The sequence below is a fragment of the Platalea leucorodia genome (genome assembly GCF_965183815.1).
Source record: "Platalea leucorodia genome assembly, chromosome: 11".
Lineage (NCBI taxonomy): Eukaryota > Metazoa > Chordata > Aves > Pelecaniformes > Threskiornithidae > Platalea > Platalea leucorodia.
Window position 1 is genome coordinate 17754652 of NC_138833.1, and position 15231 is coordinate 17769882.

Here is a 15231-nt window from a genome sequence, read left to right on the forward strand (position 1 = left end):
CAAGTGGATATGGGTTTTTCCCGCCATTATTTTTAAAAATGAAAAGGAAATAAATACAGAGGAGCCACAGTAACACACACCATATTACACCAAATGCCTGAGCTGAATAAACACAGAGGTCTTCTATAGTCCCATAACAAGACAGGCGTCACAGCATACTGTATAGCTGGACTCTAGCCATGCATATTTAAGATAAGGTTTAGACAGGCCACAAGCTAGATTCCAGCTACATTATGACATTTTTTGACCCACTTACACAGCTGAGTAAATTATCGTAATGGAAAAAATCAGTTAGCAAAATCATTCAAGCAGGACAGACTTATACAGTGCACATGGATAGGGAAAGACTCATGGTGAAGAGAAAAAAAGAGGAAACTCTGTGAACCAGTCCAAGCAATCACATTTGCTAGTAACAGGCCAGCTGCTTGGAATAAATAGGATAACTGAGGGAAGTCGCCATCTCAACATAAAGGAAAAGGCAAGAGGTTTCTTGGATGAAATTGCAATAGATCAGGCAAGCAATAATCTAAGAACTGGAATCTAATTTGAAATAAGCTGAAGAGTAGAAGACATGAAAAGTGCTGAAATCAAGCACCCACTAATGCCCTTTGAGAACAACAACTACTAAACAGCAGCAGTCAAATGAAAGAGGAGCAGAGGCTGTTTCAGACGGATGTATGTTTGATTCTGCACAATAGGTGTGCCCAACTCTAAGACCCTCACGGGCTATTGATTAGGCTGGTTTGTGATTTAGGAGGGTGATCAACAATTAAGAGCTTTAGTTGGGGAGAATGGGAATTCACGTTGCCCCAAAATGGTTATTGACACAAGAGCCTCAATTAGCGTACTGCAAGAGCCCTGGGCCCTGGAGGCGACCTCCAGAATCACCGAACAAATGCAGCTTGTGTCATATACCTGAGATAGATAAAGAAAAAACAGAGATTTTAGAACTGCTTTTTATTCAGACAGTGCAATTGGTAACTCCTGAGATTTACTGTGTTCAATAAGCACAGAATGCTGAACAAGAGAAAGGCATTTTAGAGATGATTACTTTCTCAAGAAAAATAGTTTAACTCTGGATTCAGCAAATGGTTGTATTTGGCAGCAGCCTGGATGTACAGGAGAGAAACAGATGATTCCAGCAATATAGTTCTGTTGCAGGTATCTAAGCACCACTGAAGCACCATTTGGAGGGTACAGACAGGCAGATTCCAAACTGAAATGTTGAGCAAAGATAAATCAGAATATGGACGAATTCACATTCACGTCACTGGAACAGGCCTGTGTCTACAACCAGAAAGACAATAAGTACCCAGAAGCAGCAAAAAAGGGGCACTGGCTTACAACCAAGAATATTAAAATGTAGGAAAAAGTGCCTAAATAACAGTCAGGCTTTGGTTACTGCGGTATTCAAGCAGAAGAGAACAGGGGAGTTGTCAACATAACATTCAAAAGTTCTGACAGCTGAAAGATCTTGCCCCAGCTCCTGCATATCCCAAGCTAGTAGACTGGCTTGTAATTTTAAGTATACTAACAAACAGGCCATATTCAAAAAAAAGGAGGAGGTCCATTACCTCTTCAGTTTTAAGACAGTAGGTAACCTCTACCTATGTGTAGTTTTCTCCTTATTCTTAACAAATCACTCCCACCTTGTGCGATGGATGACATTAGCAACAGGGATTGTCACACTTCCAGAGCTTCCAGAGCTGGCATAACATAGCAGACATGCCAATTGGCACACTTTCATCAAACACAAGTTTCTGAACTTGGCATTAAGTGCCATTATCTACGCTAGGGGTAGGGGAGACGTGGTGGATGGCTCCTATGACCGGAGTGTTGGAATGGAAGGGTCCAGGCTCTTTAGGAAGGACAGGCAGGGGAGACGAGGACATTGTCACCCCTCTGTCAATGAGCAGCTGGAGTGCATGGAGCTCCGCCTGGGGTGGATGAGGAGCCAACCGAGAGCTTATGGGTCAGGATTAAAGGGAGGGCAGGGACAGGTGACATTATAGTGGGGGTCTGCTACAGGCCACCCGACCAGGAAGACTGTGCGGATGAGGCCCTCTATAAACAGATAGGAGCAGCCTCATGTTCACAAGCCCTGGTCCTCATGGGGGACTTCAACCACTCCGACACCTGTTGGAGGGACAACACAGCAGGGCATAAGCAATCTGGGAGGTTCCTGGAATGCGTTGATGACAACTTCCTTGTCTGAGTGACAGAGGAGCCAACGACGAGAGGTGCTGTGCTGGACCTTGTTCTCACCAACAAGGAGGCGCTGGTGGGGAATGTGACCCTCAAGGGCAGCCTTGGCTGCAGTGACCATGAAATGGTGGAGTTCGACATCCTTAGGGCATGGAGGAGGGTGCACAGCAAGCTCACTACCCTGGACTTCAGGAAAGCAGACTCTGGCCTCTTCAGGGATCTGCTTAGTAGAGTACCATGGGATAAAGCCCTGGAGGGAAGAGGGGCCCAAGAAAGCTGGTTAATATTCAAGGATCACCTCCTCCAAGCTCAGGAGCAATGCAACCCAACAAAGAGGAAGCCAGGCAAAAAAACCAGGAGGCCTGCATGGATGAACAAGGAGCTCCTGGACAAACTCAAACACAAAAAGGAAGCCTACAGGGGGTGGAAGCAAGGACAGGTAGCCTGGGAGGAATACAGAGAAATTGCCCAAGCAGCCAGGAATCAGGTTAGGAAAGCTAAAGCCCTGACACAATTAAATCTGGCCAGGGACGTCAAGGGCAACAAGAAAAGCTTCTATAGGTATGTCAGTGATAAAAGGAAGACCAGGGAAAATATGGGCCCTCTCCAAAACGAAACAGGAGACCTGGTTACCCTGGATATGGAGAAGACTGAGATACTCAACAACTTCTTTGCCTCAGTCTTCACCAGCAAGTGCTCAAGCCACACTGCCGAAGTCACAGAAGGCAAAGGCGGGGACTGGGAGAATGAAAGACTGCCCACTATAGGAGAAGACCAGGTTTGAGACCATCTAAGGAACCTGAAGGTGCACAAGTCCATGGGACCTCATGAGATGCATCTGCAGGTCCTGAGGGAACCAGCGGATGAGGTTACTAAACCACTATCCCTCATATTTGAGAAGTCGTGGCAGTTTGGTGAAGTTCCCACTGACTGGAAAAGGGGAAACATAACCCCCATTTTTAAAAAGGGAAAGAAGGAATACCTGGGAAACTACAGACCAGTCTCAACTCTGTGCCCAGCAGGATCATGGAGCAGAGCCTCCTGGAAACTATGCTGAGGCACATGGACAATAAGGAGGTGATTGGTGACAGCCACCATGGCTTCACTAAGGGCAAATCATGCCCAACAAACTTGGTGGTCTTCTATGACAGGGTTAGTGGATAAGGGAAGAGCAACTGACATCACCTACCTGGACTTGTGCAAAGCATTTGACACTGTCCCACATGACATCCTTGCCTCTAAATTGGAGAGACATGGATTTGATGGATGGACAACTCGGTGGATAAGGAATTGGCTGGATGGTCACACTCAAAGAGTTGTGGTCAGTGGCTCAATGTCCAAGTGGAGACCAGTGTCCCTCAGGGGTCCATATTGGGACCAATATTATTTAACATCTTTGCTGGGGACATGGACAGTGGGATTGAGTGCACCCTCAGCACGTTTGCAGATGACACCAAGCTGAGCGGTGTGGTTGATACTCTAGAGAGAAGGGATGCCATCCAGAGGGACCTTGACAGGCTTGAGGGGTGGGCCCGTACAAACCTCATGAAGTTCAGCAAGGCCAAGTGCAAGATCCTGCATGTGGGTTGAGGCAATCCCAAGCTCAAATACAGGCTGGGTGGAGAATGGATGGAGAGCAGCCCTGAGGAAAAGGACTTTGGGGTGTTGGTTGGTGAGAAGCTCAACATGACCTGGCAATGTGCGCTTGCAGCCCAGAAAGCCAACTGTATCCTGGGCTGCATCAAACAAAGTGTGGCCAGCAGGTCAACGTAGGGGATTCTCCCCCTCTACTCTGCTCTCATGAGACCCCACCTGGAGCACCGTGTTCAGCTCTGGGGCCCCAACATAAGGACATGGACCTGTTGGAGTGGGTCCAGAGGAGGGCCATGAAGATGATCAGAGAGCTGGAGCACTTCTCCTGTGAAGACAGGCTGAGAGAGTTGGGGTTGTTCAGCCTAGAGAAGAGAAGGCTCTGGGGAGACCTTACAGCAGCCTTCCAGTACCTGAGAGGGGCCTGCTGGAGAGGGGCTTTTTACAAGGGTGTGTGGTGAGAGAAGGAGGGGTAACGGCTTTAACTGAAAGAGGGTAGACTTACATTAAATATAAGGAAGAAATTCTTCATTATGAGGGTGGTGAGGCACTGGAACAGGTTGCCCAGAGAAGCTGTGGATGCCCCATCCCTGGAAGCGCTCAAGGCCAGGTTGGATGGGGCTTTAAGCAACCTGGTCTAGCAGAAGGTGTCCCTGCCCACGGCAGGGGGGCTGGAAGCAGATGATCTTTCATGTCCCTTCCAACCCAAACATTCTATGAATCCCCTGCACCACACTATCCACGAGATGTGGCAATACTTAACAAAATGATCCATTACAGTTCATCCAATTTCATTTGCTACAGTACAGATGGAAGCTGCACCACAAAGAAGCCCAAGAACAGTGACTTTACCATTAGTTTTTTTTAATTGTGCTATCCCACTGTCTGCCTTTCTCCTGAAAGCCAAAGTATCTGTCGGATCCACTGACAGAACGGCAAACAGCTGTCACCTGTGGCTACTTGGAATTCCTCTGACACTTCTCAGTCCTTCAACATAGACACGGCACCTATATCTACGTGCCTGTATCTACTGCTTTAGTGGAACATCTTCTGTGTAGTTCAAGACAAGAAAAAGTCCTTCAGTAGCCAGGCAGGTAACAGTTTCTGATGCAGACAGCAATGATACCACTAAGAGGTCCTCCAAACAAGTTCAGTAAAGACCAGAGGTAACAGGGCAGAATCAAACTTCAAATGTATTTTAACTCAAGCAGACAAGCTCTTCCCAATCCCTCAGTTAGGAGTAGTCCTATGTATTAGGACACGTCTGCCCTCTGACTGGAATGACTTGGTGAGAAGTACAGCAGGTTCTCACATCTCAGCATAGGCACTTTCACATAGGCTGCACCTTTGCCTCTTGGGGCACATCCGTCTTCAGCTGTGGGCCCTAATAACTCCTACTCTTCACGTGAAGGCAACGAGTGTAGGAATTTCACTGGGAAGAAATAAGTGGTTGCAAGCCCCATCTGCAATGTCACATTCAAACACACAGGTTCGAAGTATCAGTATTGTTCATGGTGTTACAGAAGACAGATTGAGTGGGGAAACACGACGTGTGGGAGTGTTGTTGGCCGACAATGACGCGGGGAGGAAAAAGGGAGCAGCAATATCCGTGGATGAGGTTTCTCCTTGGTTGCGAAGCTGTAAGATCTGCCGCAGCAGGGCCTTTCCTTCTTCTCTAGTCTGAAAACAATTTGTAAAAAACAAAACAATTCACCTATGGATAGGTGGTTTCTGGGTCAAATTCAGTATGTAAGCAGTGTAAGTTACAGTAGTTTGTCATTCTGTAAGGCTGCAAGCTATAATTTCTTTTTTCTTCTGCTACTTAAAAATGTTAAGGTATGTCACTTTCTTTTTAGTCTTTCCTCCTTTTATTCACCGGGTTTGCATGTTACTTGGGTATTTCAGACAGTGTTACCATCAACCACTGAAGCTGTCTAAATATTCCAGCAAAAAGTAGATTGGAGAAGCTTCAAATAAGCTGAATTCAGTTTCTCCAGAGTTCCAGACAGCTTTGTTAAGGATAGGCCAAACACCCTGCACTCATGGCTACTGTCTACCTCTAGGCTGAAGTTAAAAATCCGAAACTGCCCACTTACAGATAGAGAACATCTCAGAATATGGAGTCACATACAGACCCCAAGCACTATTATATCCTCTGCACTGTCTACATGCAGAAGATGAGGGGAAAAAAGAAAAAAGAAAAAAAAAAAAAAAAGATTTGAGTACCATCACTACACAGTGTGTGGGAGTCTGACCATTTAACCACCTCCTCACCACCAAGATTTTCAGCAGTCTTAAGAGAGCCATATGGAGCCTCAAATTCTTTTATTTAGTGAACGCCAATGAGACATGATTCAGTTTTACTATCTACACTATATTCCATGATTTTAGTCAATCATAAGCAGCATTAGTGATCAGGTATACAACACCACCACTTCAGGATATGACCTGCCTGACAGACAGCCCTCATTCCTTCAACAAAGGGTTCTTTCTGCTCTGAGGGGAGCCAAGATCAAGGTCATAGATCCCCTAAGAAAGAAACACCAAAGATTGCACAACTACTCACATCATTGAATGCACAGCACTTCTGAGCACATGCTGAGGCTTCATCCCAGAGCTTACACTTGAAGTAGTATTGGGCCAGGTAACGGAAGGCAGTGCTGACCTCCAGGTGCTCCACTATCTCCTACAGCGAGGGGGGTAAAAACCATCATCTTTGAGTGCCTTCCAAGGTAGTTCTACACCATGTTTACTTCTTTTATTCCCAAAATATCATCTTACCCCACAGGAATAGATATCCTGGATGTATTTGATATAGCACTGAGCTGCCTGTTCAGACTCATTCAGCTGTTCGTGCAGCCTAGAAAAGGAAAAAAATGGGCCACTGAACAGGACTGCACCGTCAAAGACCTTCTTGGTCTATGAGAAAGTACCTACTCAACCTGACCTGGACTGAAGCCAGGTCTTTTCCTTCAGAATTTGCAAGACACGCACCATGTACTGCCCCTCATGGAAAGAAGTGATCCACCTTGAGAACATTTACGTTACCAGGAAGGGAGCCAGTCAGATACTAAGTGCTAGGAGCAGTGACAACCATAGCAGGGACCTTTGCTTATTCTATTACATTTTAAAGCTTTTAACAGACTTTTGCCATCCTATTTACTGGCTATTTCCTCCAGTGCTCCTTCTTCCCCCGCTACATCCCAAAAGTTTGTACAGCAGCTTCTCCTTTCACTTGCCCTTTTCCTTCCCCTTCACTTTTTCCACTTTATATTATTTTATCCCCACCAAAAATTAGAGTGTTCACATTTATCTCACATTAGACCCTTTGCCAATGTCACAACCATATACTAAGGGGGGAGGGATTTAAAAAAAAAAAATTAGTAAATCAATCTACAATTTTGTACACCGTCTACCATCATGGATTGCTTTAAGTTTCAATACAACAAATACAATTGCTAGCACTGCCTGCTCAAATCACCTCAGGATTCAGAGGTCCCTTGCAACCCACATTATGCTATGATTCCCTCTAGTTATCCCGAGGGAAACTTAAATCTAAAGCTGGACACCAAAATTTGCAGTCACTACAGACCTAAAGGTACCAGTTATTACACAGCTCCAAAAGTAATACTACCTAACAGCAATTCCACTTGTTTTACATTTAGTATTTTATCATTAGGTATCAAGGTGCTAGTTGTATGTAACAGAATATTGACAGCTCAGTGATAATACATACTCACTTTGCTAGTTTCACCAGTGCCATTTTCTCCACATCTCCCACAGCATAAGCTCTCCAATAGCACTGTCAAGGAAGGAAAGTCAGTCAAGCACACCACAAAAACAACTCCAGCTCACGACTCATGCAAGCAAGTTAGAAACAGAAAACAACATGGTTTTCCAGCAAAGGAGCATGTATCATCTGTAGATTACCCTTTTCATTTATCAGCTGCTCTAGTTACATTGCAGCAGAACTTCCCCAATTGTAACCACCACAGAAATCGTTTCAATAAGCTCCTAACAACACACCGTATGCATTTCTGGTAGCACTAGCTACACAATTCTGCTGTGACTCCACCTAGTGTCCTGGGAGACATCCTAATGTCTTACTCCACACACCAGTTCTCACTTACCTTTTTAGCTTCCACCAACTGATTGAGTTTCTCATAGCATTCCCCTAGAGCAACCAGCATACGAGAATCATTTGGTCTGTAAAAGAACAATTCCTAAATGTAGTTTCATGGACAGCCAGCTGAAAAAAAAAAAAAGATCTACATCTGGCAGTATCTGTCATCCTCTCTTACATAAAACATCACCTATGCTCCTGACCAGCGTTCCTCGGCATTTAACTGACAAAGCCTCTGTTAATAGTTAACTAATGAAACTAAAAGGATTTGGAATAGCGAGACTGCACAAATGACATAGCATTGATGTCTTCCCTTCCCCGACTTAGTTTCTGCATGTAAATTCCTTAGCTAGTAGCAACCACGTCAGAGGGAACACCAATAAACATAGCTCCATTCTCAACTCTACCTGAGCTGGTGGGCCCGTCGGTAGTAATAGAGACAGTAAAATGGCATTTTGAGGATTTCATAGGTTTGCCCCAAGCCATACCATGCTCTGTAGTCCCTTTTGTTCACCTCTATTGCATGCCTGTCAAAGAAAAGGAGATGAACTAGTCAGAAAGCAGTCAGGGTCAAAACCAAGACAGAATTCAGCAGAAGACTAACAAAAAATAGAAGATACTGCTTCAGTCCTTATGTATGCAGACTCAAACATCATTTTGTGCAGTACATGAGTGATACCTATAAGCCTGGATAGCTGCAGATGTGTTCTTCATTTCCATATACTCATGTCCCATAAGTGTCCAAGCTCCCAGATAACGAGGATTCAGTTTCAAGGCCCTCTGGAAATACAGTGCTGCTTTTTCATGCTGGGAACGCAAACTATAATAATTCCCTAAAGCAAAAGTCACAATATTTAAATAAATTAAAAAAAAAAAAACAAAAAACAAAAAAACCAAACAAAAACCAAGCAAACAAACAAACAAAAAAACCAGCAGAGAAGTAGAAAACAGATGGAAGAGGTATGATCTACTACCTCCTAACTTAAATTATAAAAAGAGTCCTATTAAAGGCAGATCTGGTTTAAACCTCAATAGACCTAAGAGCAGTCTGTTCTCCAGTGTTCTGGTCAATCCATTTCTGGTTGTACCAATCCCTTAAGATCCCATACCCTGTCCTTAAAACTTACGTCATGATCTAACAAATTAATTTCCTGGTCCTGACATACAATTATTTCCACTGGAGTTTCAAGACTGTAAATAAAGGGATTATCAGCTACATGGGCCTTCATAGTGATTTCTTCAACTCCTTTCTGCACTGATAGTATTACAGCAGCTCTTTCAGCGAGAAATGAGTAAAGATGTCATTTATCTGCTTTTTAGGCTTTATAAAAAAATGTCATTTATCTGCTTTTTAGGCTGCCTGAAACCACATTCACCAAGTGGTTTTGATAGCCTTGCTGGCTGATCATTTTCACAAGCGTTTCTAAGATTTCCTCATGCAGCCTGCAGACAGCATAATAAGAAAATGTAAAAGAGCTGGCTCTCACCAATTACGCAGCAGGTCTCAACACGATACTTGTCTATCTCACAAAGATTGTGAGCCAGGTAGCTCAACTCAGGCTTCATGCTCTAGTGAAACAAAAATGAAAGTGATGAGAAAAGGAGCACATTACAGTTTCAAAGAAAACCCAGGCAGTTAGCAATGCATACATTGCATCTATTTCATGGAGCTGCAAAGCGGAAAGCAGAAGCTGAAAGCCTATATTCCGAGAGGCTGGACAGCACCGCTGCTTTGGCAGTGTTTAACGTACCTCTGATAAATACCATCGTTATGGACAGGCAATAGAAAGAGTGCTTACCCTTACATATAGCAGGTTGGAGAAAGTGTCCATGTTTTCTATCCTGTAAGGATCTTGTTTCCTTAGCTCGTTAAAGATGGATAAAGCTTTGTCAATATCTGAAGAAAGAACAGCAGATGGGAGAACAAGAACTATAAATGCCAAGTTTGGATTAAGAGGTTCATTCCTACTAGCTAGTAAGTGTCACTGACCTCGGATATTGTGGTAGGCAACTGCAATCTGAGAGATGATGTAAGTGCTTTTGGAAAATCCTGCATCAATGAGACTCTGATACTTCTGCAGAGCCTCCTCTATCAGCTGCAGCTCTGTATAAATGTGTGCAAGAAAGAACTCTTTCATCCATGTATCTGGCAAGGACAGGAACTTCAACTAGCAAGAACCAAAGAAGAGGAGGAAGAGATGACAATCAGTAGTATTCTAACAGCCACCCGTGGCAAAGAATCCATTATCTTCCCTCCCATGATTTAGTAGACGGACTCGAGGTAGGAGGCTTTCCTGCAATTGCTTTCTTAAACCATAACACCAGCTACAAAAGAGCAGTATTAGGACCAAGAATTAATATTAGGTTCTTCCAAAGGAGAGACTAAATAATGCCTATAAATTGACAATATTGAAACAGGAAAGGAGCATTAAGATGCCCAGTCTAAACAGCAGCACAATATGGACCACGTAATTCTATTTAGTCACTCCCAATCTATTCCCATGACTGCTGAAACTGCAGAAGAACGGAAGCCACTTCATTTGGTCAATCAGTGAAGGAATTATTGTCTTCAAATCTCACAGCACCTGACTTCTGCTTCAGCCACTGGCCTTATTTCTCCATTAAATTCAGCAGTCCTTTGAAAGACTGCACTTTCTTCCTGTGTTTGAACATCAATATCACATCACTATTTTTGATGAGCTAAGTGAACAGACTCCAAATAATCTCATCAAAAATGCATTTCCCTTTTTCCACAAATCAGTAAGGCTCTCTTCTATGCCACCTCTACTTTTTTAAATATTCCACCAGCCAGAATTGACTGAAGAATTCCAGGAGTGGTCTCATAAAATCCCATGCATAAAGAAAAATAATCTATTTTGGTTTTATATTTAAGTTTAATTCTTTGATACAGTTCATCTTGTACATGCAGCCTTGTATTTGACAAAGGGAACACCGACATTAGGGTTTTAGTTCTAAAAGCAGTGATTCTCTATATCCTTTCAGACCACCAGAAATGCTCAATAACTGTGGAACTACAACCAGATTAAGGGCGGGGGAGAAGAAGATGAGAGGTATCTTAGGTGGATCTCCTTCATGTGACAAGGCAATAGCCCTGCTGACAACTACTTCAGAACACATGAATTAGCCATTTCTTAAACCACTTTGTGGGTGAATGATAAGAAATTAGCCCTGCCTGTATAAAGATTCTCAAGCTACAGCATGGCAATCAATTGAAGAAAAAGAGGCTTTAACAACATCATTTACAATATTGGATTGCCTTGCCTGATAAGAGTCTCACAGAATAAAGCAGTGGGCAGCATCAATCTTGTGGCAACTGAACCATTGGTTACTGAATCAGGTTAAACTCTGGAATTTGTTACCACATCTCGATATCTCCCAAGTTTTACCATCTCTTTATCTGTAATCAAGTTGCAGAGTTCCAGCCAGGCTCCCCAGTGCAAAGGTAAGACATGGGCAGCTTCAACAAACACATCTATTGCTTCTTTCACCAGGTCCAGCTTCCGCAGCACGACACCATACCTGTAAAGAAAAGTTATCAAGTTAATCAGAATCATAAAACTCTGTGTATCAACACAAATACACATGAATACATTAGAAATACATGCAGACACTTACAGATAAAGGCCAAATCCATCCAGTTCCCGTGCCTTGTGTTTCTTGCTGAGCTCAACTCTCAATTCTCGTAGAGCTTCATTTTTCACCTGTCCTTTTTCCAGAGGTCCTGCATAAAGAGAAAGTCAAACAGCTAGCTTTCAATCAAGATTCTTACCACAGCAATTATGAAGCCTAGGGTATACTCAGAATCATCACCAACATGACCTGAAGGCTTCCCAGTCTGTCATTATTTTCCTCTTTTTACAAGAAAATCACTTAGTCTGATCACCTGCTTTAACAGAAGAGCTAACAGATGGAAATCTGTAACCTGTATTAAGCCAATGAATTGAGAAAGAACGAAAGAAATCGTGTTACAGCACACTATTACCCAAAAAATTGAGGGGAAAGCCATAAAACCAAGATGATTACTGGAAGCTTCATCATACTGTTTGTGTTCCTTGACACCAGAGACTTACCCAAGCTATCCACTGTCTCATCATCCTTCTTCTTTTCCCCTGACTGTGGAAAACAGAGGAAAACCAAGATTACATTACGATAGCATATTCTTTATGTTTGCTGCAATACTAGCAGCAATATGCAAACTGAGTTTTCACAAACATCACAGTCCTAAAAAGAACACCTCTATCTCCCTTCCCCCCAAATATATAATTTAGATTTCTAGGTGGTCATTTGGAACAGAATAGGCAAAAAAATAAGGTATGCCAGGGAGGGGTGGGAAGCAGAGGAGTTCAGTGCTAAAGGGTGACTTTTCCCTCTATCTTACCAGGTATCTAGAGTACATATACAAGAAGTAAGCTTTCTGACTCTTGCAGCCCCGTAGAAAATAGGCAGCCCTGTCATATTCCTTCAGATCAAAGTAAGACTTGGCTAACGTATAGGCATCCAGATCACGAGCATCCTCCTGCAGGGACACAGAAGAGTTTAAGACCTCAGAAGCTCTGACATGCTTTAGGAAAATCACCTAGTTACAAACATATGAATGAAACTGCTCTGAAAGCTAAAAACGTAGTTTATTCATCCTCACAGATGTTTTGAGTACTGTAAGAAAAGTCTCTCCATGCCCTCACATGATCTGATTTCTGGTTCTCAAATAACGAGCACAGATGAGTTAGAAACATTTAAAATAAACAGCGAGATTCCACAAAACAAATTGTGGCAAGCTACCGGAAGGCATGAGTTACCTGTTCAATGAGTATGAATGACCGTCAATAAGAAGCCTACTCAGGAATTCTGTATCAAACAATATTAACCTGCTAACTTAAATACAAACATTTCCTTAGTAACTATGCCTTGAAATGCATTTATGACACATTACACTGCTGTAATTTAATAAAACAAGTGTATACCTAGAAGTCCTACTGTACACCTACGGAGGTGGGGATGGAGATACAACTTGTTTCTCTTGTGTCCTAAGGAGCACAAGTTTAATGGCACAACATAATTTGTATTACAATAAACTTCGGCCTTAGTAAGGACAAATAAAAATTAAAATTAAGCATCATGATGTCAAGTTTTGCTTAGAGTATCTCGTTCAGGGCACAGCAACATATAAAGTGGAATGCTTTCATCTGGAAAAATACATGCAGCTCTGTCCACCCCGTTAAATATAAACTGGAAGGGAACTTCACCGCATTACAAAACAATCAGCACTCAGAACAGCCTCCTGCACGTATGCTTTCAAGAAGACCGGTATCACATTTTTTCCTTAACAGTTGTAGATAGGATTGAAAAGCAGCCCGCGATCCCTGCCAGCAGGAAGAACTACAGCTCCATCTCCGAGCTCACAACCGCTGCTACCCCCACGGCCACCAAACGGGCTCAGGCCCGCCCCACCCCGCGCCCGGCAGCGGGCTCCGAGCGGGCCGCGGCACCGCGGGTCGTCGGAGCCGCGCTCGGCCGGGCCCCCTCCCCTCAGGCCGTACCTCCGTCAGCGCGGGGGGCGGCGGCAGCTCGCTCAGCGGCAGCGGGTCCAAGGCAAAGGCCAGCTCGGAGGCCCTGCGAGGAGAGAGAGACCCCTTAGCACCAGGCCCGCCGGGCCGCGGCCCGCCCGCCCGCCCTCCGCGGCGCTCACCACTTCCCGCTGTGCTGCAGGCCCCGCTCCCGGCTCCGCTCCGCCACGCTCAGCAGCTGCTTCTTGATCTCCCGCAGGTCCGAGAAGTCGCCGCTCGCCAGCCCCGCGGCCGCCATCCCGCCGGCGCGCCTCCCGCCCAATCGCAGCCCCGCACACTCAGCGCCCTTCCGCTCTGTAGACGCAGCCTTCTCCTTGGGTGAGCCGGGGAGGCCTCGCTTCCAATCAGAGGAGGCGCGCTGAAGCCCTGACGCCTGATTGGCCAGTTGGAGAAGCGCTCTGACCGCGAGGCGCTGCGCACCGCCCGCGGCGCCGGGACGCGGGGCGGGAGGATCGGGGCGGGAGGATCGGCCCGGCCCGGCCCGGCGCCCCCGGCTGCCTGCCGGCCTCGGGGTGCCCCAGGCCCCGACGGTGGTTTCTGTCCTGCGGCCGCCGCCTCTTCTTCACCGCACGGCGCGGGCTTTCTCGGGGCTGAGGCCGGCTTGTCCCGCCGGGCCCTGTGGCGTAGCCCGGGGGCTCTGGGTTGCTCTTGTGGCCCGGTGCTGCCACCCGAGCGTGGGTTACGGCCTGAGGAATGGGGAGCGGGCCCCGGGGCCCTGCCCCAGGAGCGGCCTGGCCTGGGGCTCCTTCCTCCCCTGCTCTCAGCCCGGGGGCCGGGGCCCTTGCTGGGAAGTATCTCCTTCTGGAGCGGGGAGGGGAATTACAGCAAAACAAGGTGCTTTGCGAAAGGCCAGATAGAAGGGTTCTAAATGCTCCTTTACTTTCTGGAGGTGTGGGACTGTTTATCTTAGTGCCATCCTTCCCTCCCCTTTTTCCGAGCTTTGCCTTTTTTTTTGTTCTTAAATAGTTTGCACCTGTTTTTTGAATGCTATCTGAACGTTATTAACTGTTTGGTCTTTGTGCCTTTCCACTAAGAGAGATCATTATATTTCTTTAACAGGTGTCTACACTGAGGTGCAGAAGATAATGGTTTTTGAGGCTACAGAGTGAGAAGAAACAAGGACTAGAGAAATCTAGAGGAAAGGCCTTTCAGAGAAGTCTGAGAAGAGTTAGTACTGTAAGGAGATCTTTCGGAGGGCCTTCCCTCCAGTTAGCGGCAACTGAAAATCTTATTCACTGCTGACTTAATGTTTCATCTCTTTTGAATTTTCCCCTCTCCTTTATGTAATTAAAATCTATCTGGTTTGAGCCTTAGACTGGCAATGCCTGCTGTTGGGTGAAAGCTGGGGATACAAGTCCAGTAACACTGAAGCATCATAATCATTCTGAGATGAAGAAACACCAGTCTTTCTTGTTTCTAGTTGGTTAGTTCCTAGCTGATAGCAGAAATACTGTGTGCTACCTTGCCTTCAGGTTCTAGTCTTCAAAGTCATCTGATTGTTTCTTAATGGGGTATTTCAATTTGCCTTTGTACTGATAACACCTCCTAATTTAGTATCATTAGAAAATTTTCACTCACATCATACTGCTACTTCCTGTGCTACAAATCAAAATTTAAAAACATTAAGTAGAATCAGTCCTAATACTGATCTCTCAAGCCTGTACTTTTAACCCAGTGTTGTCTTCTTCATTTCAGCTGCTGTTTATTTTCCTGTTGCATTTTTCCTGT

The 15231-nt window shown here is 45.0% G+C and overlaps 1 protein-coding gene across 1 annotated transcript; it reads right to left on the bottom strand.

Annotated features, from left to right (window-relative positions):
- Nucleotides 1-4678: 4678 nt before the first annotated feature.
- CDC23 (cell division cycle 23) lies at nt 4679-13765 on the bottom strand. Its single transcript, XM_082323944.1, has 16 exons — nt 13626-13765; nt 13477-13549; nt 12318-12455; nt 12010-12052; nt 11555-11660; nt 11326-11458; nt 9909-10086; nt 9718-9815; nt 9406-9487; nt 8598-8751; nt 8326-8445; nt 7926-8001; nt 7536-7597; nt 6577-6655; nt 6362-6481; nt 4679-5475 (listed from the first exon to the last, which is right to left on the bottom strand). Exons 1-16 carry the CDS (start codon nt 13739-13741, stop codon nt 5305-5307), a joined length of 1749 nt encoding a protein of 582 aa, XP_082180070.1. The 5' UTR covers nt 13742-13765; the 3' UTR covers nt 4679-5304.
- Between the last annotated feature and the right edge of the window lie 1466 nt (nt 13766-15231).